Genomic DNA, 26237 nt, shown 5'->3' on the forward strand with positions numbered 1-26237 from the left:
TACCGGACACTGAGATTTCCAATGGCCAAATCCTTTGCAGAATGTCTTTACGTCCAGCAAAGGGTGCGGGCGTACAGTCTTTAGGGGGTGGATTTCTAGGAGCATTCGACTGGTAATTTCCCTTGTACTGCTCTCTTCCTATAGTCACCCCCTGCAACTGTGCGATCATCACCCTTTCCTTCAGGTCCTTTTTCTATTTCTCAGTCGCCCTATCATTCTCGTTCTTCTGATGCTCATAATACTGGGCCATCTGAAGGATAGCTGCACCTTGGAGGCCGCCCAACTACTCTTGCTAGCCTGTAGTTTCTGTGAGACCTCCTGTGACAGACCTTTAACATAGTTCTGGACGAACAGATGATGTCCGGTTGCAGTGGTCATGTCCTGGCCACTGTAATCAGAAAACACCGTTTCAAACCGGGAGAAGTATTCTGATGTGTCTTCCTGGGGTTTCTGGCAGCAGGCCGTTACTATCGACCAGTCCACCTTCTTCTCTGGGATCAGGGTTTTCAATTTCTGCACGATCTTGTCTGGGAGTTCTAAAATGGATTTCAAAGGTTTCTGTCCAGGCTCTCGTTGTCTGTCTATGCCATCGAGTTGTGACCAATGTTTGTTCCTCTGCGCTAAGCATGAGCGAATTTTGCGGATCTCGCGTTCGCGAATTTTGCGGATTTGCGGATTCGCAATCCGCAAAATCCGCGAATTCCCGCGAATTTGCGGATTTTTTTTTTGTGTGTTCGCCCGTGTTTCTGCCAGTTCGCGAGGGTTTTTACAATTTCCCAATTTGCGAACTTACCTGTCGGGTCGCAAGTTTTGCGAACTTGTTGTTTCTACGTGTCCAGCCTGTTTGGGACACTCTTCTTCATCACTGCCACTCTCTGTCACCACTGCCACTCTCTGACTACTCATGCCACCCTCTGGCCCACCCATGCCACCCTCTGTTTCATCACCACACCCTCTGGTTGTCCAGTGTACATTATTTTCGGCAAAGCAAAGCACACCTTCCCTGCCTCAAGTGACCTGAATTAATTTGGGGCTGATTAATGTGTCACAGAATATTTTTTTAGCTGGCACCTGCTTCCTTAGTGCGCCCTGATTAGTGATCTTTTGCACTTGCTAAGTGCTTTCATTGTTGCAAAATTAGTTACAACACCTGCCCTGCCCCAACTGACAATAATGAATTAGGGGCTGATTAATGGATTTTAACTTCCAGCCTGGCTCCTGCTTGTCTCCCTTAGCTGTAATTCAGGACCTTTGTGGCATATGTGTAACTATTCTGAGGTTCAGAGCAGGGTCACATAATAGTTTCAACTGGCAACTGAACTCTGGAGGGGCCCCTCAGGAAGCACTACAGGAAATGGCTACTAATGATGAGCCTGAACTTTTGAACCTGGTAAGTAGTTACTTTCAGTTTTGCTAAGATCGTATTTCTGCAATTTTGCACTTATTCGCGGGGCGCGAACTCACGCGAACAGTGCGAGCAAAATCCGCTGCTCGCGGATTTGCGGATTTTGCGGGAGATTCGTGAATCTCGCGGATTGCGAATTTCCCGAAAATCCGCAAGCGGAACGGATTTTCCGCCCATGCCTACTCTGCGCTTGATTAATAGGCGCTAGAGATTAGGGACCTGAGACTTCCACAGCGCTCCTTAGCGCTTCGCTGTTACTTCCCCCCTCCCCTACCCCCGGACCGCCCTCGGCCGAGCATCGACGCCGAGGGCTGGGATCTGGATTTGGCGGCCATATTGGGTGTGGGCCACGCCGTTCACGCGCTCTAGCAGCGCTATAAAAAGAACGTCCACGACTCCGCGCAGCGGACGCGTACAGCGGACATGCCGGATCTGCGCCGGAGTCGTGCCAGAGTCCTGCCCGTCAGCGTCCCGGAGTGGCAGGCGGGGCTCGGCCATTGGTTTTTCGTTCTTCCTTTCCTGGCGCTGCCATGATTTGTTATTAGCCTCAGGAGCTCCGCTCATTTCAAAAGGCCTCCTGTGCCTGTCATAGGGTCTTTCCCGGTCGGTATAAGGGCAAGCGGAAATGTCCGGGTTGCGGCTGGTCTCTGGCCAGTGCCGCCCCCCCCCCCCCCCCCCCCTCCATATCAACTAGGGAGGTGGGTGGTGATAAACACCTCTGCCTTCTTTTAAATACCAGATCTGTTCATAGACATGCCCAGGAAATCTTCGATCTCCTTGTTACTGAAAAACCAGCATGTCTGATGCTGACAGAGACCTGGTTAGGCGAGTCATCCAATCCAGATATTGTTACAGCAATACCCCCAGGATATAACATTTTTAGGCAAGATAGATTGAAAGGAAGGGGTGGGGGTGTAGCACTCGTGGTTAATGAATCCTTTGCATGTTCCATCATTCCTATGGATGTCATCACGGGCTCTGAATCCCTTGCCTTTTCCATATCACTGACACCTCAACAATCTTTTAAAGGGCTCCTAGTTTACAGGCCCCCTGGCCCTGCAGTGTCCTTCTTTGAGGAGCTCCAGTCGATAATTTCGATGCTGATCCTTAGAGCAGAACACTGTGTGCTCGCCGGTGATCTGAATTTCCATATGGATGAGTTCTGACCCGGATACAATGAAATTGATGGATATCATGACACCCTTAGGCCTGACCCCCTTTCTCTCTGGACCGACCCACGACAAGGGCCACACTCTAGATCAGATCTTCTCCACGTCCCCTATTGAAATGTCGGCATTGTTGCCGGTACTGTAGTCAGACCATTATCTGGCCAAATTCTATGTTCAGTGCATTAAGAAACCGCCGAGAACTGTTCTGAAACACCAGGGACCAGTATCCAGGGCTTAACATCGGGTGACTCCAGAGATGCTGGCTCAGGCCTCTCTGGATCATCCTTTCCCTGTTACGGGCAGTCTGGAGAAAGACTTGAACTCCTTACAGCTGTGGCTGATGGATAGGCTGAACGACCTAGCCCCTGTGATTCCCCCCCGACTAACACCTAAACGGCTCTCCGCCCCTTGGTTCACCGAAGCACTGTCGCACTCCCGTAGGCAATGCAAAGTGGCCGAAAGGGCCTGGTGATCTCAGTACGATGCCGATGCTAGGCTTGTCTACAGAACGGTTAAAGCCTACCACCGGGAAGTCCTCCAGGAAAAAAAAGGCTATTTCGCCAGGAGAATTGAGGCAGCAGCCAACTCCTGTAAGGAGATCTTTTCCATCGTTAGAGAATTTACGACTCCTAGGTCTAATTCTACTCAGATCGACCCCTCTAAGTCATGGGTGTCTTCCCTTGCCAATTTTTTCACCAACAAGATAAAGCTGATTCAGGACTCCTTCCCACGAGGCAGATTGATGCTCCTCTTAGCCCCGCGGATGGGCCAGCTCCACTGATCCCCGCAGGTCCAGTCCTGACGGTGTTCCCGCCATTTTCGATATCCGCGTCCTTGGCACTCATAGCTAATCTTAAATCTGGCTCCCCTTTGGATCCTTGCCCTGCCAAAATCCTGGCGAAAATGGCAGATATTGTAAATCCTTTGGCAAACCCGCTTTTGAATCTATCTGTGAGTCAAGGGGTGGTCCCGCAGGCGTGGAAGCAGGCAATGGTCATTCCCCTTCTTAAAAAGCCCGGCCTTGCCCTAGGGGATCTCGCCAATTATAGGCCTATCTCGCTTCTTCACGCACTGGCTAAGATCTTGGAGAAACACGTACATATCGTGCTCTCCAATTATTTGGAGTCCCACGATCTTCTACATTCCTCCCAATCTGGCTTCCGCCCCAATTTAAGCACTGAGACGGCGTTGCTGGAGGTGTCTGAGGCCATTAGAGTCGCTGGATTCGGGAGGCAAAGTCATGCTCGTCATGCTTGATCTGTCGGCGGCTTTCGACACAATCCCCCATGAGGGTCTCCTCGCCAGACTTTGAGATCGGTCTGAGGGCGACGGTGCTCAGCTGGTTTAGATCCTTCTTAGCTGACCGCCGACAAACGGTCTGGGCCTCCTCGAGCTCCGCCGAGATGCCGCCATTGGGAGTCGGAGTCCCTCAGGGCTCCGTGTTGAGCTGACTCTTTAACATCTTTATGACCCCTCTGGCGACATTGGTGGAGTCTTTCGGGGTCCAGATCGTATCTTACGCCGACGTTACCCAGCTCCTCTTTTCATGTCAGAAAGGAGAAGATTTCGACGGAGAGAGTATCCGTGAGTGCCTTGGGGCTGTTTTTAAATGGTTCCAGCTAAACAGCCTCAAGTGCAACTCTGATAAATCCGAGATACTCTTCTTCGGTTGCTTATCTGACCCAGAGTGGCATGAATGGTGGCCTGCTGACATGTTCCCTCCAGCACACTTTTCCCAGATAGCTAAGAATCTGGGAGTTAAGATCGACAATGGGCTGACCTTAAAATCCCAGGTTCTGGCTCTCTTGGGAACCTGCTTTGGTCTCCTCAAAATGCTCCGGAAGTTCTTCCCCCTGCTCTCGGAAGAGCACAGGAGGACTACGGTCCAGGCATTAATTGGCTCAAGATTGGATTATTCCAACATCCTTTATCTTGGCCTGCCTGAGTATCTCCTGCAACGCTTGCAGGTGGTGCAGAACGCGGCAGCGCAGGCTATCTTTGGCCTCCACAGACGTGCCAGAGTATCCAGCCTATTGCAGTCGCTCCATTGGCTGCCCATCCGGAAGCGGATAGAGTTTAAGGCCTTGACACTGGTCCATAAGGCCCTGCATGCCACTGGAGCAAAGTATTTTCGAAGGAGACTTGCCTTTTACCATCCGGCTCGCTCTCTGATGTCTGAGTCTCTGTTTTTAGCCGAGGTTCCCAGAGTAAAAAAGGCGCGCATTGGAGGCCGCTCTTTCAGGCTGCGAGCTCCGCAGCTCTGGAACTCTCTTCCACTGTCACTGCGCAGTACATCCAATCTACTGGCCTTCAGGAAGGGCCTTAAAACTTGGCTCTTTGCCCGATAGTGTTCTTTCTCTCCAGTGCTGGATCTCTCTACTCGTTGCAGTAGTTCTGTCTTATGTTGTTGTCTGTCTTTTCTGGTCACTAATTAAAGCGCCGGGACACTCCTTTGGAGTAGCCGAGCGCTATAAAAGACCAACCTAACATTTAACATCTAACATCTAACCAGGTATGTCCAAACAGCTCAAGGTGGTAGACTTTCCGGATTTGCTTCCACACATCAGCTGGCAGACATAACCCAAAAAACAAATCAATGTCAGCTAGGGTCATAATCGTCGAACCCAAGGCTGTACCTAATTCAGTATAAAAGGCAGTGGGGTTTTTCGTAGATCAGGCAGGGATTTTCGGAACGTCATGATATCTTGTCGATCCCATGGTTGGTAGACCCAATTATAAACTACCCTCCCTCTCGCATCTTCTTGATGGTTAACGTCATCATGCATTTCCTGTCCTCGTGGGGGAACCCAATAGGGAGCGGCCTCCCTTATAGGCATCATTGTATTAGTTTTTTCTATTCGAGGTTCAGTCGCTACAGGAGTCGTAGTTTTAGCTTCCAACCTCTGTTCAGTGAGGTGGCGGAAAACTTCAAGCGTATGCGTGAAGAAGTCCGTCACGTCACACTCGCCCTCATCCCCAATGTCAACTTTCCTATACAAGATCGTTAAACTCTCAGGACCTTTGTCTTGGTATCGGTCCTCATAAGCATTGAGGGTGTGATAACAAAATCTCACAACAAAGTGTTGTCTGTGGCTATCGGCATATGAATTGTACATATCCATTACGTACTCCTCGCTCTCCTTCCGTTCCGCCAGTGTCTTTACTATCTTATTGATCCCTGCTCACTCATCCTTGCTCAACCTGTTCATTCTAGTGGAATCTTTCTTTCGGGTCTCAGGGTTATCTAATGTTGCTACCTGTGTTGCGTCGAGTACAAGAGGCTCGGCCGGCGCGGAGGCCGTGAGGACCGAGGCCCTGGCACCATTCTCACCTGTGCTTGGGGGCTGCGGGTGCTGTACTATGGGTTGGGAAGGGGCATACGGAGGGGACATATAGATGATTGGAGGACCTAGCAATAGATCATCGTTCGTTCGCTGTTTCGAGGGTAACTCAGCGTAGAGGGTGTTCTAACGGGACACTGGCTCGATGTTTTGGACTCTTGCTTCTGCTTGGATTCCTCTCTCTCCTTTATCTTTTCCTCTAACTTTTTGGCAGCTAGGTGAGCTGCTTTTCGTAGTTCTTTCTCTAATCTGACTTTGTTTCTCTTTTTCCGTTCTGCTTCTTTGCGCCACATGCCGAGACTATCAAGCATAGTGGGCGCTGTCTTATTGTTACGAAGGTCTGTTTCCCAACCCATTATCTTATCATCGTCGAAGGATCCTATCAGTGGCCACTGACTTTTCTGATTCTTTCTCGTATACTTGTGCCATAGCTTGCTATAGGCTACAGCGACTAGTCCATACTTGGTGAACATATCTTTATTAGGGGTGCCTTCCAGTGGAGCTGGATAGTTCATCTCTAATAAGCGGTCCGGGCTGAACCAACTACCAATCAGTGGGGAGAAGATGGGCATGACAGATTACAACGGGGGACAAAGGTCCGCACTACCTATCCTTCACTACTTGCAAAGACTGGACAGAATATTTCTATTCTACGTTATTTGCAAACCGAGAATATCCCAAAGAACCAACTTCGAACAATCAATGTTCGGACAATCAATCAATCAGTGGGGAGAAAAATAGGCACGACAGATTACAACGGGGGACAAAAGTCCGCGTTACCTACCCTTCCCTATCTGCAAAGGAAGAGAGAATATCTCTATTCTTCCCCGTTTGCAGACAGAGAATATCTCAAAAGCAATCAATAAGCAATACTAGTATTTTTTTCAAACAATCGTTTCGCAATTTGTCGTGTTACACGACCTTACCCGGACCGCATGGACAGTTTCTCGTCTTCTGCTTCCAGCGCCCGAACGTCGTCTATTCTCCGTAATTGTCGCGGCACTCCTGATGGTTCCCAGTCAGGACCGTAGATCACTCGAGATAGGTCTGCTCGGAACCGGTGAAGTTCAGATGATCGGCTACCAGACGAGGGTCTATCGGGCAGGTGCACTCCCGATCGTTGCAGTCGTTCACTCTGTCGTCAGGACCTCTCCCACTGGATCCACATGTCGCTGATGGGCCCCACGTTTGGGACGCCAATTTGTAAAAGGTAGGGCCGATTTCGACCGAGAACCTTTAAGTATTGCCCGGCGTTAGCTGCCTCTCATACTACTCGAAATTATCAAACAGAGGCAGGTGCTGGAGACTGGAAGGCAGGAAACAGGAGTTTATTCCGATTGAGCAGAACACGTCGAATCAGACAACAGGGTATCTTCTCGAGGTGCTCTAACCGCATCTGAGGCCTGGCCTATTATACACAGGTTTATGGTCTTTATTACAGTTTATTACATGTGGCACATTCCTGCAAATACTTTGAAGTACGGAAAGACATCCTCGGAATCCCCGCTTCAAGCCCGTTCCCGCACACATTTACAGTAGAAGTCCCCACCCCGATCTTAGTAGGTGATGACTGTCGCGCAGCTGGACATTCCGCTGGTTCCCGGAATGTGTGCGACTGATCGGATCTCATGGGGTGGGGGCTTTGATCAGTTGCAGATCCTTTGAAGAGGGCAGCTTCCTACTGTATGGGGGCAATAAACTGCATCCGCAGGGCCAGGTGGTGGCCTGGGATCGAGCCGAACAATCGGGCACAGAGGAAAGGGGGTTCATCAAAGGATGTGTGATCATGAATGGGATGAAGGGAGGTGTTTAGCTGGGTACGGGATGTGGCTCCGAGGCAGGGTTGCGCTGAAGGGGAGGTTTATGGCCCAAACATGTGAGCGCGGGGGCAGTCTGCGTGCGGGGGATGCTTGCGAGGTTAGAGGGAGAGAGAGACGCGCTGGCTATCGGCAGTGGGCAGAGAAGCCATGACATTCAAAATGGCTGCTACTTACGCGTACATATGAGCCTGAAAAGAGACAAGATGGCGCCGATAATGTTGATGTCGCAAACTAGATTTTAACAGGCATTGAGGCACCTTACCACACACAACTTGGGGGCCCTGTCAAAAGCTGGATAAGAGATCACTCGAGTTCATCTTGGTACGCTGGGATATATGGAAGCTAACCCCTTGAGAGGTAAAAACCCTCCCAGAGCTATCCAAGGACACTAGTCTACAGGACACCAGGCATAAGATGTAATATGTGACATCAGCAGTGGATTGCGGGCGTGCTAGTTATAGGGAGTCCAACTAACAATAACGTGGAAATTTCAATGGTTTTGTATGAGTAAATGAGTAAACTGTTCAGCTAAGTATAACTGGTGTGAAACCTATGGTTTTTTCAGTGAATATATATATATATATATATATATATATATATATATATATATTTACGCTTCAAACATCCCAGGATCGTCGGTCCTTCAGGAAAGTAGCACACACAGGGGGTGGTTCCACAAAGATTTTATTGCGAGAACCAAACAGCAACGACGTGTTTCGCCTTAGGGCTTCGTCAAATTGTGCAGAGAGCCGAGGCGCCCGTCTGCTTAAAAAGACGTCATGCAACATGAAGAAAAGCAAGGTAGGACTGTGCAATCAAATTCATACATGGCCGCCATCTTGGAACGGCCTACAATGCTCCTAGTAAAGTCTGCATGCAAGTAAGTTAAATAACATTATAAAATTGCATACCGAAATTATGTCTAATACAATAATCAACAATTTCAATTGAAAATTGCAGATAGGTTATCAAGCTCATAATGAGCAATCAGTCACAAACGGTGCAATGAGAGCTAATCAAGCCCTGAATGCTGGGATGCAATATAGAAAAAGTGAAAGACTAATTTTGGCAAAAGGATGGCCCCAAGCTAGATGACGTGGTCTCCTTAGCCAAAAGAATAGAACACTATCTTGCTTGTTGAACTCATTAAAAAGAAAGTCTGTCTCAGAAGAGAAAGTTCACTATGTTTCTAAGAAACAAACGAACACCAAATCTACACCTAAGCCCATTTGGAAACCACGTGAATTCATTCTTTCTACCACTTCTAAGCCTGGTGGTGCTGTCAAGATAATATGCTTTTGATGTAATGCCATCGGTCATCTAGCCAACGACAAGTCTAGTCCTGCTCTCTCTTCGAAGTGCTTGATCTGTGGGAAAATTGGTCACTTTACAAAAACCTGTAGGGCACAAAAAACAAAAGCAGGCGAGTCAAATATCAGTTAAAAGTGACTCTGAGTATGATAGTCTAGATTGTGGAGAAGTCTTCTTATCGAACAGCAACAAAAAATGCAAAGGGCCTGTAGATGATGTACAAGTAAATGACCGCAAACTCAAAATGCTTTTTTACTCCAGTGCAAAAATGTCTCTGGTACCTAAAGACCTCTTTGGCAAAAATCTTTATGGGAAAGTGTATAAGCCTGACATTAAGCCTCTAGCTTATGGTGGACAACCGATTACACTTGTAGGCTATTTCATGGGCAACATTGAATTTAAGGGAAGACTAACTGCAGGCAAATTCTACATCTCTTGTAGGGGCGATATTATAATCAGCTGGCTACACCAAGGTGACCTAGGTGTATCTTTGGTTCCAGGCGGATATCCCTGCATCCTCCTCAGACGTTCCCTGCAATCCAGTCTCTTTGAACGCTGTATCTTGGAATAAGTATTCACGCTCGGAATTCAAAAGGTTTTCTGTAACATGTTGGGTTGTCTCTCTGACCACACTCATAAGATTATTTTAAAACCAGATGCTGTCCCCGTGATGTGTTAAGTACGTAGTGTGCCTTTGGCAATGCACGAGCCGATGCGCTCAGAATTGGAAAAGCTGGAGAGCCAGCGTATCATAGTTGAAACTGGCATGTGAATGGTTAGCTCCAGTGGTTCTTGCTCACAAGGCCTCTGGGGAGGTACGCTTGTGTGTTGATCTTCATGCGCTCAATCGTGAGGCTGTAGCCGACAGATACCCTCAACCCTTGATCTCAGGGCAGCTTATCAAGTAAAAATTGATGGTGTCCATGAACCTCACTGCTTTTATAACTCCCTTCGGCTTCACACGCCTCCCATTCGGACTAATTTCTGCAGCTTCTGGGTTTCAAAGGATCATGGAAGATGTGTTGAGTGATATTGACGGGGTCAAAATTTACCAAGATGACGTGCTGGTTCTTGGCTCCTCTCAAGAAGAACATGTTGTTAGACTAAGGGCTGTTCTTGAGCGTTTTGCAGCAAGGGGTCTGACTTTACGGGAAGACAAGTGTAAGTTTACTTTTGCTAAAATTGACTATCTGGGTCACTGTTTAACAGAGGGTGGTGTTAAACCTAAAGAACGCCTGTAGAGGACCATTCATGAACTCCCCATCCCACAGTCCAGAGATGAACTTGTCGCTTTCCTAGGAATGGCAGAGTACTATATTAAGTTTGTAGCACGTTTTGCATGTCCAATCCCTAACCTAAGATAATTTTTTAAAAAGGGGGTAAAATTTGCGTGGTCCTCCGTGTCAAGCTGAGTTTGACAATGTCAAATAAGCTCTCAAATCTGCTCCTTCCCTTCAGAGTTTCGATATTTCTTCTAAGTCTGTACTTATCACCGACTCCAGTTCATGTGGCTTAGGTGCTGTCCTCAGACGAGTAAAGGGGGGCTAGGTTACCATTCTATTTCTCTCTAGGACCTTAGTTGCCCTGAACTCATATATTCTGTGATCGAAAAAGAGGCACTATGTATCTTCTGGTCAATCAAGAAATTGAAAAAGTTTCTCTGGGGTAGTCCTTTTGTCCAGTCTGATCACAAGCCATTAAAAGATGTTCTGCAAAAAAGGGCTAGATGCGGTTTTCTCCAGGATATGCAAGTGGGTAATTGCTCTACAAGATTTTAATTTTATAGTAAAGTACATACCTGGAGTTGAAAATAAAGGTGCAGACTGTCTTTCTCACTTGGTGCCTGAGCTAGATGAACGAGCTTTTCTTAGCCCTGAAGACTCATGGAAAGTTGATGAATTTAGAGTGTGTAAAATTGTGGAAAACGTAGTTTCAGAAATCGAGTGGAGAAATGCAATGAGTAAGGATACAAATGTACATGAAATTTACAATCTTGTATCAACAGGTTGGCCTTGCTCGAAGAATGAGAATGCTCTTAAGTTCTGGAATGTAAAGGATGAACTCTGTGAGTGAGGGGTTGCTTTGGAGAGGTACTAGACTGATCCCTCCTCCTGTCAGGACTAAGATTGTCCAACTGGCTCAACAGCGACATCAAGGAATATCAAAAACAAAGGAAAGAGTGCGTTTACACTTCTGCTGCCGGGTATTGATATTCTTGTCGAACGATTGATAATAGACTGCATAGAATATAACTCTTCTGACAAAGTGTGCAAAACCAGGGTGCAACCAATGGTTGTACGGGAGGCACCCACACTATGCTGGCAAGATGTGGCGCTAGACCTCTTGCGACCTATTTCTTGTAAAACCGGACAATTTTACGTTCTAGTTCTTATTGACATGTTTTCAAGATGGCCTGAGATTAAAGTCACACAATGCATAGAAACCAGAAACATCACCAAGTTTTTACAAGACATCTTACGTAGAGACTGATTTCCCGAATCTCTTCTGACAGACAGCGGTGTCCATTTTGTCTCACGGGAGATGGAGGAATTCTTAATCAATAAAGATATTAAACACAAATGTTCTCTACCATCCCGAATGCAAGGGCTGTGTGGCTTGCACAAATATACACATTGGTGATCATGTGAAGGTACGCCTTCCTCATAAGTCTGCTGGGTCAAAGTTCTCTTCTCCCTTTAGGGTTGTCAAGCTCTTCTAGAATGCAGTGAAACTAGATGATGGGCGTATCTGGAACTTAAATAGGATTGCCCCATGTCTGCTATTGTGTCCAGTCATACAAAGAATTGCTCCAATCCAGCCAGTCAAACTAATCATTCTAATGTCAGTACTCCTCTGTGTCGGAGCTCTCGTAAATGTAGAGTTCCTGTGGCTCTACATGATTCTTACGTAGTAACTGCAATTTATGGAAGCCCTTCCATTTTCTGACTTGTTTCTTTGTTTGCTGTAATCCTTCTCTTTTGTTTTTTGTTCTGGAGAAGGTGTGTGGTATTTCCCCATGTAGTTGTATACATAAGCAATGTATTCATATGAATTAACAAGCTCTTTCCTGTTGCGGAATGTTAACATGCTGTAATCTAGAATGTGCGAGTGCTGGAACTGGTTGCCTAGTGCTCTGTCAGTTGCTGTTGGGTGTCCTGTGGATGAGACCTTTGTATAAGCTGTTACTTGAATAAAGAAGATTGGATCTCTAACTACCGGTTTATGGTACTTATTCACAGAGGGGCATTTCGGATGTTTTAAATCACATCCCGCAAGTAGGTTTGCAAGATTGTAAATGACGCAGAAAAGTGAAAGTGGTGCCCCAACAGTGGCTAAAAACTGCTCCAAGACAAATGACGCGCCATTCAGGGCACAATGTGCAGGTGGGGACTGAATATCATCCATCTCCACGTGACTAATACTTCCAAGTATTCATGTTTTGTGGTATGCACCTATTAATGGCAAGCATGTTTATTCTTTCATTTGTCATTCTTACCCACTCAACATTGCTGCCAGTCAGTTGAATGGAATATTTGGCATGTTAATATGGCGGCCGAGGGTAGAGGATCCAACCTGAAAGGCCCAGCCCTTCCTCTGTCCACTCCTGTTTCTCCAATGACTGCACAGTTGGAGGTTTATAAATGTGATTGTTGATTTGATGTGCCTTTATTGCAGCAAGCATTGAGAAAGGCAGTTGTGCTGAAATGCGTCTGCTGGCAGAAAATAAACATTTTTATATTCACCCCGTGAGTACCAACCTTCTTTTAGAAGGAGTAAAACATATGTAGACATGAGTCGGCACTCCAGAATGGTGCACCATTTTTTTTTCAGGCCAGACCTAAAAAAAAAAAAGGAGGGGGCGATTGGGAGAGTATTGTAATGACTAGAGAAGACTGAAAAATCGGGTTGTCGAGAGAAGTGTATGTGTACTCTCCACATTTTCAAAAAAGTGTGAAGGAAAGATGTGTCCTAACGGCTAGATGTGGTTTGTGGTCGACCTCGAAGCTGGGGGACCAAGTTTGAGTCTCGACAAGTACCCTCAACATCCTGTGATTCTGCCAAATCACTTAATCTCCCCATGCCTAACAAAAATGAATGTGTCTAACTCCATTCATGCACATGTAAAGCAGCGCTGATACTGTTGGAAGAATCCACAATCCAGAAATGAAGAAACACGGAAACGAAGTGAAGAGCGACAAGGTTTATTAACAGTACTGTAATGCCCAACTCCCCATACAACCCCCCGCGAAAAGATTCCACATAACTCAAAACATAACATTCTTACACCACACAAGCCAGTCACAAGCTAGAACAAGAAAGCACGCTCGTGACTGCTCGTGTCAACATAATCTATTCCCAACACACCTTCCCCCCCCTCCCCCTTGAAATGAAAAAAAAAAAAGAAATCCAAAAGATAGAGAAGGATAAAAACAATACAAGATGAGTAATAACAATATAGAATTAATTCATGACAAAATCTTTGTACTTAGCAAGCAGGCGATGGGTGCCCACAACCCTGGAATTACCAGAATTGCAACGTGAAAAAGTGTTGTTCCCTTGGTCAATTTGTTGCCCAAAATACCAAAACATTGCTGTCATGGTCTTCTTGATCAGAAATAATACCTGTAAATACAGAGATTCTGTTTAAATTCCAAACAGAACCACTATCAACCCTAACAGCATTCTTGAATACTTAAATTACTTTTGTAGGACTTGACCACATGGGAAAACCTTTATTAACACATACTTTTTTTTATTTTTATTTTTTATATGAGCAAAATCACCAACATTTATCGTATGTTTAGTTGTAGAACCAATTTTCCTTTTCATAGAATGTCTCATTTTGTTTTTATATAATTCAACTCTGCGTTGGACTGCCTCATAATCTACTTGGTACTGGGAGAGGTCCTATACGCCAAAAGCATAGACTGTGATGCGTTTCGCCAATTTAAACCACCCTTAATAGACAGTTGAATATCCTCTTTTACCACACGGTTGAACCGCTCAACCTGACCCTTGGCCTCTGGATGGAAAACAGCAATTCTCCTGTGAGTAATTCCGCACTTCAATATAAACTCTTCCATCTCTTTACTGTCAAACTGGGGACCATTATCAGTCACAATTTCTTGAATCCCCTCCCTGCAAAAGATTTTATCCAAGAACTCAATAACTCAACGAGAAGTAGCATCCTTGACTATCTTTACCTCAGGCCATTTAGAGTAATCTATAAGAACAATGCCAAAAGCTTCTTGCTTAGGTAAACTACTAAATGGACCAATAATGTGTAAGCCAAGTTTCCGTGAATTTTGTCACGGAAAACATTCAAAGAAATGATAGTATACCATGCACAGGAATCTAAAAGAAATTCCAACTCAATGCTATCAACAGTAATAAAGCAAGAAGGAGATTTAGTACATTCTCCGTCTTCACAAATATTAATGACTGTGTTAACTTCATACTCGCTCTCATCACATGGAATGTCATTATCACATAAATCATGAATGTAATTGACTCTCTTAGGAATGGATTTACAGAATCTCCCAAAATGACCTTTCTTGTTACATTTGGAGCAAGTGTTCCCTATTGCAGGACAAGTCTTACAGTCTGCTAAATGTCCATCACTTCCACATCTGAAGCAAAGTAATTGGAAATTCTTTTTTTCATTTTTTACACCTCTGAACTTGCTATCACCTTTGCTGAATTATCATTTCTCTGTGAAAAATGTTTGCTTAGTCTATCAGACTCTTTAGAAACGTTAAAGACATCATTTTTATCATTGCCTCTAATTTCTTTCACACATTTTTCAGATTGTTCAATGGATTTGGCAATGTCAATGGCATTATTCAAAGACATATCAGACGTGGTCCAAAGTCGTTCCTGAACTTTTTTGTTATTAGTTCTCATCAAAATTTGATCCGTTAGAACCTGTTCATATGAAATATGCTCAAAATCACATGTGACAGCTAATGATCTGAGAGCCGAAACAAAATCTTCTATAGGTTTATCTACTCATTGTTTCCGTGAGTAAAAAATAAATCTTTCCTTAACAATATTCTTCTGTATACCATACCGCAAGTTCAATTGTGAAGAAGCATACTCGTATGAATTAAGATTTCCTGAATTAATAAGTGCAGGTAAAGTTTTAAATTCTTTTAAGGCAATACCACCTAAACAGTGTTTTAATAAAGAAAGTTTTCTGTCAGGTTCACATTCCTCACCCTCCAAAACGTCAACATACGCTAAAAAAACAGGTTCCCAAATCTCCCAGGCCATGGGAGGTTCACCCGGTGATGTTAAAAAGGAAGGAGGAGGATCAATACCTGACATTGTAGCTTCAAAGAATAACACACAAAAAATAATAATAAAAATATGTAAGAATAATATATATAATATATTATTGGGTAATATCAGAATAGTAAAAGAAACAAGTACTTTATATGTGGCACGCGGTGTGCGTGTCACCGATGGATGTGTACATAAAATCAATATCCTTGATGCTTCGAGAGTTTAATGCGTTTAGAAGCTGTGCTCAATTAAGCTCCGTAAGATAGTGTTGACAGGATACAGAGACAACAATTAAAACAAAATGGCGCTCACGTTGTGATGACTACATAATGACGAGGATAGCGTAGCTGCGCAATTGCTAACTCATCCGGAAGTTCAAGAGAAGGCAGTTAAGAATGGAACTCCTGGCCGGTCAAAAGATGCAGTTGCAGAAACGGTAGGAATTCTTTCTTTTTACTTCAACCGTAATAGAAATAAGAGAATAATCCTCACATGAACAAAGCGAAGTCCTCCAACTGTGATCAATAATCCTCATATATATTTCCACATTCGTTTATAGTCCAAATAAAAAACAAAATTATTTCTTAAAGCAAAAATTTGTGGAGAACGATCCCATCCTAGTCGCCAGTGTTGGAAGAATCAACAATCCAGAAATGAAGAAACACGGAATCAAAGTGAAGAGCGACGAGGTTTATTAACACGTCTGCTCGCAATCAAGTTCAGTACTGTAATGCCCAACTCTCCATACAACCCCCGTGACAAGATTCCACATAACTCAAAACATAACAATTTTACACGACACAAGCCAGTCACGAGCTAGAACAAGAAACCACGCTCGCGACCGCTCGTGTCAACATTCACTATTCCCAACAGATACCTTCGGGTCAAGTTTGCGCTACATAAAACTATAAACCCCCCCTTTCCCTTTAAAAAAAGCATCAATCCCCTCTCCTTTCCCAGAAAGTGCAAATGAAGTAAAAACATTGATACGATGTATGCTGATGCTTGTATCTAAAATAAACTGTTGGATAACATTAACTCCCTCTTTGAGAACAATGTTATCCTTGCATACTGCCCATCCTCATAGCAGTAATGGGAACACCAGGGCACGAACTTTGCATCCCACGTCTAATACAACAAAATAGACACTAGTTTGTAAACGTTTTGCACACAGCGAATGTACATGTTGTTCGTCCAGTATGTAAAGGTTCGAACCTGCATCGCTAATTAAGCACATTTCTCGTTCACTCTGGCTCAGTCTTTGTTTTTTTATGTTTTAGTTCCCAGGAAATTGCTCAATATTAATAGATAATCAGAAGATCAGGTGTATGCAAATATCACAGTACAAACCCAAGTTGTAGGTTGTGTAATGTATACTGTTATTGCAACAGTGGGATCACTTTTATCATGGGACAAAGACAGAGGTCAATATCACTAAGAGGTTGCTCTAAGTATCTCTACATCCAGCTAATCAAGACGGGGGTACCGACACTAAGCAACCTATAAGAAGTTCCCTTTCCTTTTCTTAATTTCCTGCAATGTTCCATGAGTGCTGCACCAGCACACCATGAGTATTGGTATTCAAGGCCGGCAGGTAGAGCTACATCATGGTCAATGAAAATATAGGCTGAACCAGTTACTTTTCAAATTTGCCAACTACAGTGTTGCAGCCTGTGTTGTAGAATTACTGAGTGAGCCTGAACTTTGGTAGTGCTTTGGGAGCAAGTAACAGTTTCCAACAGCGTACCCTGCAATGGTAAGTTGGAACTCGGATAATCCTCTAGAGCAGAGGAGGTTTGCTTGATTACCACCATCATGGGGGTGTTCCCTCTTTCAGGGAGAAGTTCGCACTCCCCTACCACTTCTGAAAGAGAAGGTAATGCAAGATTTTCCTCTTTTACCCCGATCTGATCCAGGGTCAGTCACCAAGATTGAATGCACACAGCCTGAAATATGTAGTTGCAATAGCAGCACTTTTAAAAAATGTAATCTACACTTTTTGGAGTTGCAGGTTCACTTTCCTCTGCTACTTGAAGTGCATGCACATGAGCAAATATTTACTCGATAAACCCATGAGGAGAAACTTGTCTTCAAAACAAAGATGTTTCAGTAATTTCTAGAGATTGTCTCAAATTCACGTGAGGACTTCCTGCTCCAATTACCTCTAATGGTGTTCTTGCATTGAGCTAGTGCCCATTTTGAATGTGAACCCTTAGTGGTTCGAAAAGGAGGAGGCCCATAATTTCGGCTCAACTTAATGAGTGCTAATCCCTAGTTTATTTGCTGCTCTTGTGGAAGGATACATTACATCTTCATTTTTATTGGTGGTGATCTTGTTCAAGTAATCTTAAAGACTTTCAGTTTTGACTGGTGTAATCCTATCCTAGATCAGTTTTTTTAAAATAAGGAATTGCCTGTGGCATTCTGGTGATTTTCATCTGTTGGATACATGTGGGGTAACCACTGGTGGTCTCTGACCAATGCAAGGAATACAACTAAAAAGCTGCCTGCCTCGAAAGCTTTATGTTCAGGTCACTAATATGTGTGGTGATGGAATTATTTGCGAACACTCCTGTCTGAAGAAAATAAGTATGGTCCCTCTTGAGGCGGAAGCCGGGAGGTTGTGTTGCCTTGCTCTTAACCTGTTTTTAAATCAAAATTACTGCAAAAATCTGCGCTTTTATTTTTGAATCGCAACATTGCCTAAACTGCTTGATTAACCCCTTCGACGCTGATGACGAGCTGGGCTCGTCATGGCGTAGCCTCCTCGCACGCTGATGACGAGCCCAGCTCGTCACTCAAAGTGCGATTTAGAAAAACTCAGCGCAGGAGCGGAATTCCGCTAGCGCGCATGGAGTTAAGAAGCTTTCCACTGTTAACTCCTTCCCCCCCTCCTGCCCGCAGCCCTGGGCCACTCCCAGCCGAGTATTGACGCTGTGGAGTTGGTCCCGGGCACAGAATAGCGGCGGCCATATTGGGTGTGGCCGGGATTCCTCGCGCTCTAGTTGCGCATAAGAGGGGACCTCCATGCAGCGGACGCGCTCAGCGGTCGCGCCGGACCTGTGCCGGAGTCGTGCCAGAGTCTTCTGCGGCCGGACGGGCCCAGGGTTTAGGGATGCTGTCACTACCCTTACTTATTTTCCCACCGCCCTTAGGAAACTACAATCCGTACACTGCGATCTCTCTCAAGTAACTAGAGAGCGTGCCTCCTCATGTGGCATCGCGCGCAATGCCCTCCCCCCACGCTCCACCTGCAGGCCCCTAGCCTGCCCCAGTACCACCGAGACGCATATCCGTGTATTATATTTAAATACACGTTCTTTTGTGAAACACCAGGCCGACCTTTTTCTCCTCCTTAGTGATGAAAGACCTGACATCCTCCTACTCACTGAGACCTGGCTGACTGACGATTCTCTCCCTGACATCTTGGCAGCACTGCCCCCCGATTATTACATGCTTAACATGAACCGACCATCTGGTTGGGCTGGCAGAGGGGTGGCAGCTGTCATTCGAAAGGAGTTCAAATTTATCTCCACGTCCTCTCTCATCCAAGCTGATGTGGACAAACTCATTATCAGCTTGGAAACTGGAGAGGGAGCTCTTACCCTAATCGTTCTCTATCGCACCCCCATCCCATGCCTCTGTTTCCCGTCGCCTTTAGCTAACAGCTAGCCAACCTGATCACTTCTTCTGCTCGAGTCGCTGTTCTCTGCGATTTCAACTATTGGTATAACGGCTGCGATGCTGGCCCTCATGCGGCTGAGCTGTTCGAAGTTCTCTCCAGCCTCAACCTGACGCAACTCGTCACCTCTCCCACTCACATCAGGGGCCATATACTAGAGCATATTTGGACCCATAACCTTACGATCTCCTGCCCCGTGATCACGCCCTGTATCTGGTCGGATCATTATATGATCAACACCGTGATCACTGTCAGGGGTCGGGTAAAGGTCCCCCCACTTACAGGTGGGGTAGCCTGCAAATGGAGCGCACTTGACTCTCCAGGCTTCCTCTCATTCCTGGCTGATACTCTCCCCCGGCCACGCAGCGCCACGACTGTTCACATACTGGAGGAAGACTTCTCCGGTTGGATCACCACGGCTAGCGACCAATTTGCCCCCCTCTCCAGATATCCTCACTCCAGGCATAGTAAATCACACAGGTGGTTTAACACCACTCTGAAAACTCAGCAACTTGAATTACGCCAGATGGAACATAGGTGGAGACTCAACTACTCGCCCACCGATAGAGAGTTATACGTCACTGCACGAAAAAAATACAAAAGTGCAATCTTGGCAGCTAAATCCCTACATATCTCTGAAAGGATTCTCACTGCCCCAAATAAGTCCAAGAAGATCTTCACAGTTATGAGTGAGCTCACGTCCGCCAGAACCCTTCCTTCTCAGACCCCCACCCAAGAGTCCTGTAATGCCCTAAAAAGTTTCTTAATCTATAAGATCACCAAGATTAAGAATACTATCCCCCCTGTCCCCCCTGCTGCCATATCAGCTTCCCTCCCTGAAAACCCACTTTCATTTTTAAGTTTTCCCACCCTTGACTCTAATGCTCTAGCCAAACTCATCGCTCGATTCAAATCGGGCTCGCCCAAGACTGTTGTCCCCCCTCTGTGTTCCACGACATCTGCCTGGCTCTGCCGGACTGCATCCTACCCCTGTTAAATACCTCCCTGAGACAGGCACGGTGCCCAACTCCTTCAAGGAGGCAGTCCTGGTGCCTTTGCTAAAAAAACCTGATGCTGACCCAGAGGACCTTGCTAATTATCGGCCTATCTCCCTTCTGCCCTACCTATCCAAACTTTTGGAGGCACATGTCACCAGTTGCCTCTCTCGATTCATCGAGTGTTCCAACTACCTCGAACCCAACCAAGCTGGTTTCAGACCAGCCCACTTCAACGAGGCTGTGATCCTGGCAGTTATGGATTCCTTAAGGGACAATGCCGACAAAGGGGCACCTCAAGCGCTTGTCCTATTAGATCTGTCAGCTGCGTTCGACACGGTGGACCATCACATCCTCCTCCACCGTGTCGAGCAGGCCGGCATCCAGGGCTTGGCCTCTGCCTGGCTCAAATCCTTCTTGTCGGGCAGAACTCAAGCGGTTCGCTTGGGTCCTTTCACGGCTGCCAAGGTGCCGTCGACCTGCGGAGTGCCTCAGGGATCTTCCCTGTCCCCTCTGCTTTTTAATCTCCATCTTCAACCACTCATTCACTCCCTGAAGAGGTGGGACATCACCGTCTTCAATTATGCAGACGATCTGCAAATCATTTTCCCTCTCAACACTACAAATGCAGCCACTGATGTCAAGCGGTGATGCTACACATCCGACAATGGATGAATCTGAACCAGCTTAAGCTGAACCCGGGGAAAACAGAGTTAATTCTCCCAAGTAACAGCCCCCACCTATTGGGGTCCACAGTTCTGGCCGGTGGAGCTTGGCCCCCCACCCGCTCCGGCCAAGTCAGCAAAAAGTCTTGGGGGTCATTATCGACACGCTCTCCCTTCAGCCCCAGGTGGGTGCTGTCGTGTCATCATGCATGTTCCAGCTTAGAAAAATCAGGAAAGTCTCCCATCTTCTTACACCCGAGGCTTTGATTCAAGTCCTGATCGCCCTGGTACTGTCCCGCCTGGACTTTTCCAACTCTCTGTACCATGGCCTACCCAAATCCCTTCTTCACAGGCTTCAAATAGTACAGAACCAGGCGGCCAGACTGGTCTACAAGACCCCGAAGTGGCACTCCGCAAAGCCTTTACTTCGCATACTTCATTGGCTGCCGGTTGAACGGAGGGCCGCATTAAAGATCGGCTGCCTGGCATTCAAAGCTGTCTCTGGAACTTCTCCCGCCTTTCTCAAATCCCTGGTCACCCTCTACCGCCCGGCACGTAATCTACGGTCTTCTCATCACCAGCTTTTAGCTACCCCCCTAATTAAGCTTAAAAAATTCGGTGGTCGCAGATTCGCTCACTTAGCCCCCAACCTTTGGAACCCGCTGCCTCTTCCGTTCAAATCTTCTAATTCTCTTTTGGAATTCAGAAAACTTCGTAAAACTTTTCTTTTTACACAGTCTGGATAGACCCCCGTGCTTACAACTCTCAGCATTCAATCAGCACCAGGAAACTTATGGTGACAGAGCGCTATGCAAAACCCCCTTAAGATAAGATAATGGTACCTCATTGTAACTGTGATTTGAAATGCAATAAAACTACTTTTGAATGAAGGTAACTCGCTTTTAATAACTTGACATCCTGCTGTCATTGCACTGAAAAAGGTCAGTCTTGTCAGATGATGCATAGATTTTATTTGTAGCATAATATAAGATTATTCTAAGCAATTCAAGACGTGAAAGTTTTAACTGACCATGTTTGCTAATTACGTTAAAGCCAAATCAAAATAATGCATTGCCCTTTTTACATTGAACCTGTCCTTATCTCTGCCATCATTGTTTAAAAATTTTCTTGTGTTGCAAAAGTGTGAATATTAGTCCTTGACCTCCATTTTTTTTATTTTTTTCATTTAGGTACCGTAGCGAGAAGATGACTATGAGTTATGCGGAATATCTTGCTCATCGTCAGCATCACCACTTTCAAAATGGCATTGGGCACCCTCTTCCACCATACAACCATTATTCCTGACACTGAGCCGCATGACCAGTCACTAGACCTCTCTGCAGACCTCTTCCCAGGAGACCCAGCCCCCTCTTGGTCTAGCTATCTCTATTATTGTACTATTTTATGATGATAGTTTCCGTTGCCTTGAAACTGCTCATCTTATTTGGTGAGTTCATCAGGGCAACGGAAGGGAAAGCTGCATTAAGACACAATTTTTTTTTTTTGTTACTGAAGAGATTTAGTTTTTTGCAGCATATAATCCCTTTTCTTCCATTCTTCAATTTACACCGAAATTTGATTTACATTGAAATACATGAATCTGGTGTTGCTGTGACTGTGGATGGAAGGAACAGTTAAGGAAATACTCTGCGAAGCAGTTTTGACTGTGCATTGATTAGCAGTTGTGTAGATGTATGAAACATATCAAACAAGTGACCACATCATTAGTGAGGACTTGGTTCAGCGAGGTGTAGTGCACTGAAATGGGCGCTCGGATCAACTTTAACAATTTAAAACGGGCTGAACCCTCCCCACTTTTCATCTCCCACTTTAGATATCTGCTGTTTGACAGTTTTGTTTGCCGTCTCATCACACAAATTTTTCTCAAATATGATCATTTATTAGATCATTTTATTACGCCCTGCAAACAGTTCTAGCTCTAATTTGAAGTCTCTGAAATTCTGGTCTAATGACATAAAAAATAGTGCTTTTTCATGGTTCCGTGCCTAAGTGCGGAACACTATGATTAAGGATTTCATATATTTAAAATAATTGGGCAAAATCAGCTTCAAATTAAAATTTCCACTAGCGCTGAAGCAAGCAAGGCACAGAGCAATGGGAAAACGCAAACCAGAAAAATGTGGGTTTCAACCACGTAAAGAAGTCAACTTTTTTCAACAGCTATTTGGCCTGCATTTGGGACACCAAAATTGCATGCTTGGATCAAGAACATGCATGCTTTTCGCCCTCCCCGAAGTGTTGTATGTTTTCCTCTTGTCTGGCAAACATACCTGATCCACATAAGTTTGGCCTTTTTCCGAACTTGTTCTGTGACAGCGAGCGTGCATTGTTGAAGAGTGCTCAGGGTTAAAAAAAAAATGCAATTCGGTGTTTTTTATGATGGTGGCATAGACCAGGTGGCAGATTATAAATGTTATCTATCTTGCAGTGTAACACTGGAGAACTAGGGCTAAGGAATGGTTTATTCGGAACTTTAGTGCACAATACATCGTAGCTGGGAGATTGAGACCATTGCAGCTTACACTGTACAGAAAATAGATGTCCGATATGCTTTGTGTGTGCGGAAAACCCATCTCTATGGATGCATGGACAGCTCATTTCAAGATTGGATTTGCCACGTTTGGGCTAATCAGTGCATGTGTTGAATAGTTGGCTGCTCGTTTATTTTGAATCTGGTTTGGTTACACATAAAGTGAAGAATGTTGTGATCCTTCATTTTATGATCATTTGTATTCCTTCATCCACAGTATTTGCTGTCCAAATGAACTTTATTTCAGTTGTGATGCCTTAAACCAATCGGAGGGCCTGAAAATTTAGCAGCCAAGTACTTGTGCAAGTTTATTTTGAAGAGAATACAGAAAATGATCGACCACCAATCTGTAAATAGTTCAAGTGACTTTAGACTCCTTGTTTGGTTTGGAAAAGTATGATTCATTGGCTTTGTGGCTTTGCCTTTTTAGTTGAAACTTTTTAAAACATTTAGGAATACTTGGCTGGTAAATTTGGTCCATTTTAAGCACAAGCTGAATGTGTGCTGCAAAAATACATTTCAGAATTCCATCAATATTGTCACAAAATCCCACCTTTCCCATCATCTCGTTACAGATCTCTCATTCTATAGAATGAGTGAATCTGTCCTTAGAACCTTTTTTTACGAAATCTATTATGAATATATTTAAAGGTGCTAATCATCCTTGGGTAGGTCACGTGACTGGTCATGCGGACTCAAATCATATCAGATTTTTTAAAATCCTCGATATATGCAGATGTTATACAATGTTTCTTACCAGTGTAATAACGATATACTGATGAAATAACAATCCTGCAGGTTTGACAAGGACGAGGTCAGCAATAGTTCCCACCATGGCTTGAGGGGAGGGTGGGGGTGGGGCGGGGGAATATTTTTGTCTCCTTTTGTACGCAGTATAATAATGCACAGTGCATTTGTCTTTCATTAGTTGTTCACTGACGAATAATGTTCAAAGGGGAGTATACAGACTGCAAGGGTGTGCTTGTAGTTAAATAATGGCAGCCTGTTGGACTGAAAATCTCAGATCTATTAACGTTGCAGATGTCTTTCCTGAAGGCACAGTGTTTGGAGCATTTTCGGACCTAGTATATTTTGATTTCATTCGTGCAATTGTCATAAATTACTCGGACGTGATTGGACACGACTTGAAAATGAAATGTGTTATGCTGATGTGTAACACTATTAAATGTAAATAGCACATATTTCAATGTAGAGCTAGTATCTTATGCCCTCCCTTGTTTTTCTAAGTTATTTCTCAAGGGATTCGCTTTTATTTTGTTTCATTTTTGAAATCATACGTTTATTTTCTTCTTGGTGTAATATTTTATCATTTACTGACATCCTACTTGTTTTTGCCCTCTCCCCATTTCAGAAATCATATTTTTTAATTGTTGCACTAACATTTTATTCAAAGGAACTACGTGTGATCTTGAAACCTAAAACTTAAAGCTAGTAATTTTTCATTAAAATTGCTAATCGGTATCTCCATCACACTATTAGCTGTAACAGCAGTTCTAAAAGGAAATATGTTTTGCTCCTTGCCGATCAAAAATACACTTGTGATCTGTTTAGTTTCCTGTTTTGATTTTTAAATCAAGAGTTGTGGATATATTGGCACACCTGAAGCTTACGTATATGCCCCTTTCTTTTGTCTTGAAATGTGCAGGTTGTTTAAAATTGTCTGGAGTAGGTTACATCTCTTTTGTGTGTTAGATCGAACCAAAGAAGCCTCCAGCCATGCCCAAATGCTGCTCCAAAAGCCTGCCTTTCGTTCCTTACAAAATCCTGCAGGATTAAATGTGTTAACTTTTTTATTTTTGTACAGTTTCTAACTGATTTTTTGCTAGTAATGTTAATTGAATTAAGTTTATTTGAGGAGTTGGAATGAGTCCATCCTCTGTTTAAATGAAGAGGAATTTGTTCCTTTTTTTTAAAGAAATCCTAATGTGTGCCTCTCAGATTTAAGGATTTCTTGTTACATTCATTCTTGAGACCAGCAATGATTCTTTATATACAAAGATATGTTTTCCTCGTTTTTTATTAAACTGTTTCAGAGAATAATTTCTCTTACTTTGTGCTGGACTCAGTGGCTATACTGGTACAGAACCGCACTGAACAGCAAACCTTTGTTCAGATCTTTTGTAATAACCTATATGACTGTTTTTGTATATCAAAATTAATTCTTTTCACAATATTGGGATCTAGTATTAAGTTATCTTAGTATTTTATACGTTAAACAAGTAGTACTTTCAATTGGTCACCAGCACAATGAGATATCGGTAATGCAGTGGTGATACTTAAAATGGGTCTACAGCTGCCTGGTGTAGCTTGTCCGCCCCTTTTCTTCTTCTTTTAGTAACTGAGTATTGATTACAATTATGTCACCACGAATTACAGGTCCCCTACCTTATGACTAGATCCTCTCCCATCCACATTTAATTGATATTAGTTGGACGAACTTGTCAAAATGGGCATTTTATTATAAGCAAGGAAAAAATGGCAAAACTGAGGAAAAGGCAAAAAAAATAGAAGGGTATCTGTGGGTCTGTGAGATGGCTGTGGAAAGATATTGTAGTAGTTTTAACACTATTGTTAATACCTTTTTAAATCATTTACCCAATAAAATATGGAAAAGACTCCGCTGGTTCTTCATGTGTTGCCTTACTTATTTCTAGCAATTGGGCTCCATTGCACGTATTAATTGAGACCTGAAACTGTATCACACCTTTAATTCTCATGAAGTCAAGTTATAATATTTTAGCACCCTTTCAGGCTATGACTGTTGGTTGCAGTTATGTTGCGGTTCAGGGAAAATAGCTTTTGTGCATAACAATACATGCATAAACAATATATTTTTTTTAATTTTTGAATTGACATAATGTTGACATCTGCCAAAATAGTAGTACAAAACTCAGTTAAAATGTTCTCTAGAGCTAGCCTTACCAACATGGTATTTGATGCTGAAATACTATTTGGTGTTGTATTCAGATATTTTCTAAGATGTTTGTACACT

General features: G+C 44.2%; 1 protein-coding gene across 1 annotated transcript in view; it reads left to right on the forward strand.

Annotated features, from left to right (window-relative positions):
- The window catches only part of AMMECR1 (AMMECR nuclear protein 1), a 534200-nt gene extending 508329 nt beyond the window's left edge, over positions 1-25871 (forward strand). Inside the window, exon 6 of the mRNA XM_086918441.1 lies at positions 21864-25871. Within this exon, the coding sequence (XP_086774567.1) occupies positions 21864-21978 (115 nt within the window). The 3' untranslated portion in view covers positions 21979-25871. The remainder of the gene's footprint in view (positions 1-21863) is intronic.
- Positions 25872-26237: the final 366 nt, after the last annotated feature.

The sequence above is a fragment of the Lissotriton vulgaris genome, chromosome 4_1 (assembly GCF_964263255.1).
Source record: "Lissotriton vulgaris chromosome 4_1, aLisVul1.2, whole genome shotgun sequence".
NCBI classification, from domain to species: domain Eukaryota; kingdom Metazoa; phylum Chordata; class Amphibia; order Caudata; family Salamandridae; genus Lissotriton; species Lissotriton vulgaris.